This window comes from Anneissia japonica, unplaced genomic scaffold, assembly GCF_011630105.1.
Source record: "Anneissia japonica isolate Jap-2015-1 unplaced genomic scaffold, ASM1163010v1 scaffold287829_len2072220_cov186, whole genome shotgun sequence".
Lineage (NCBI taxonomy): Eukaryota > Metazoa > Echinodermata > Crinoidea > Comatulida > Comatulidae > Anneissia > Anneissia japonica.
In genome coordinates this window covers 223,618-225,981 of record NW_022716075.1, presented here as the reverse complement: position 1 = coordinate 225,981, position 2,364 = coordinate 223,618, and the positions used below count along the sequence as shown (strand labels likewise).

The 2,364-nt window shown below is 34.5% G+C and overlaps 1 protein-coding gene across 1 annotated transcript; it reads right to left on the bottom strand.

Moving 5' to 3' along the window:
* Nucleotides 1-357: 357 nt before the first annotated feature.
* On the bottom strand, nt 358-2,319 carry LOC117109622 (Down syndrome cell adhesion molecule-like). Its single transcript, XM_033252009.1, has 2 exons — nt 1,246-2,319; nt 358-848 (listed from the first exon to the last, which is right to left on the bottom strand). The coding sequence occupies exons 1-2, from the start codon at nt 2,000-2,002 to the stop codon at nt 829-831; spliced, it is 777 nt and encodes a 258-aa protein (XP_033107900.1). The 5' UTR covers nt 2,003-2,319; the 3' UTR covers nt 358-828.
* Nucleotides 2,320-2,364: the final 45 nt, after the last annotated feature.

Below are 2,364 nucleotides of genomic sequence, written 5' to 3'. Positions count from 1 at the left end.
ATATTCTCAACCAACAACAACAGTTCTTTTCAGAACTATCTACGTGGTGTACCGCAAGCATTAATTATAATTATATAATATAATAAGCAATACTAAGACATTAAAGTTTTTTTTTACTTCTTATAATTTGAATAGATCTTAAATATTCAAAAATTCTAAAGATAGGCCTACATTATACATAATGATATATACGTATGCTCTTAGGTGTCATCTGTTTACAACTATATTTGCAAACACACACCCACCCACCCACATACCCTCACAAACCTACACTCTTATATTATTGTATATGTATTCTATATAATTATGTAATGTAATAATATTTTACTTATTGACTAATAGTATTATATTATAATATTAATTAAATAACAATAATTTGTTGTTTTAGTTGCAGTAATTTCATATTCAATATCATTTTAATGTATACATATGAAAACTGTCACAGTATATAACCTAATAAACAATTTTCTTGTAGTTTGAATACAATAATTGCTGTTATGTATACGTATAAGTATGTATACGAAAATTAAGTTCGGCTGAAAACTTGTATAAAAATTACGATAATCAATGCAAGCTCGTATTGATATTTGTTTACATATTATATTGATATTGTAGCATGAACAAGTTATAACGTAGTTGTTACCTCTGATGTGTGTATATATCTATCGGCAGGTATCTCAACATATATTGGATTATAATCTACACCCTCATTAACTTGTGTCCCGATTGAACGTTTCCAATGTACTGTCGACTGCAAATGCAATGGAGATGGGTCATTAAGTTCACTGTAGGCATCGTGCTCTTTCAAACTGGGTCGATGGATAGTGTTTAGATGTGTCCAACAGCATCTGTAACAACATACGGGCAAAAGAGCAAGAGTGATTATAGTGACGAGGCTTGCAGACGTAACTATTATTACTGTTGATAGACTAGTATACCAATAAAATTCATGTGTCTTCTTCAATCCTTGAGTACTTCTAGTCTTCGACTCATTGTTTTCTGAAACTAAAGAATTGACACTTAGGCCTATCTGTGTAGTTAGCAATCTTTCCTGGAATACGAGTTCTAAACTGTATGTGCCAATTCCCACAATATTTTCTGTGCTACATGTCATTACAATGCCATTTAAATCAGGTCCTGGTTGTGTAATCCTTAAAATCTGTGAATTTTCAACAGAAAAATGAGTGTTATTAATAGATGGTTCAAATGTCCATGTGTAAGTGTGTACGGGCGGTAGTGATTTACCATGGCATATAAAAATAGCTTCCTTGTCTTCTGTTAACAACTGAGTGCCCTGGATAGAAACTTTAGGGTTTGTATATATCTGCAACGGAGATGTGCTACAATTTCTGGAAACAAAAACAGTAGAAGATGATAAACAGCATGTAAATATTGTACCTACGTCCGAAAGTTCAGGTTGGAAACTGTAAGTGAGGTGCACCACTTTTTTTTCATGATCAATATTAAATTGTCCATTAGCAAGGGTGTGTCTGTCTCGAATCCACCAAAGATCAACTAGTGGAGATGTTAACTCTGACTTGCATGTTAATGTAACTGTAGCTCCAAGTAAGTAACTTGTTTGCAAAGGGCTACATATCGGAAAGTAGTTTGCCGGGACTTCTAACACAGTTAGTGACGCAGAATTAGACTCCAAAATACTATTACTACCTTGAAAGACCGAACAGAAATATTTGTGTAAACCATCGTCACGTGATACTGGATCAATCATAAGACGGTATTGTCCGACGACTTTATCAACTGTCACTGTATAAGTAGAAAGTAGTTTAAATATACGGTTGCCGGAACTCAATTTTGTATCATCTCGCATCCAGGAAACAACTTGCGAATCATGTAAATCATCAACAATGCAAAAGAAAAACACACGGTTACCCTCTATTGTAGAAATATCCGCAGGGTTCTGAATGAATCTAACTGCGTTGATGTTTAACATGAAGCCTAGTACCAGAAATAAACTCAGGTATTTTGTAGAGTGCACATGCATTATAAAATCTGATATGTTTCGCTACTCATGTAGCCCTGTGCTTGATTGAAATCAGGTAATTGTTAACCGCAGAGAAGCGAAGCTGCCATCAAACAGCAGCCTCAGTATTCTGACATTGTGGCCAAGTAAATTTGTCGTATTGTTTATCATATTGTCTCTCTCCACCCAGGAGTACAAGTGGGTACCTGGTAGGTTCAAACACAGAATGAGCTGAATACAGCTGCATCCTTCTGTGGGAGCTGAGTATGTATTCTATATGCGCTTAATCCAATGGCCGGTGGTAATAATGTTAAGCGCATAGAGGTCTCCACAATATGCACTCTATTAGTCTATTATTATTATTATTATTATTATTATTATTA

Excerpts from the sequence above, each read along its gene's own strand:
- LOC117109622 (XM_033252009.1), bottom strand. The coding sequence starts at position 2,002 with ATGCATGTGCACTCTACAAAATACCTGAGTTTATTTCTGGTACTAGGC. Across the intron at positions 849-1,245 it reads AGCTATTTTTATATGCCATG|ATGCTGTTGGACACATCTAA; the intron begins GTAAATCACTAC and ends ATGTTGTTACAG.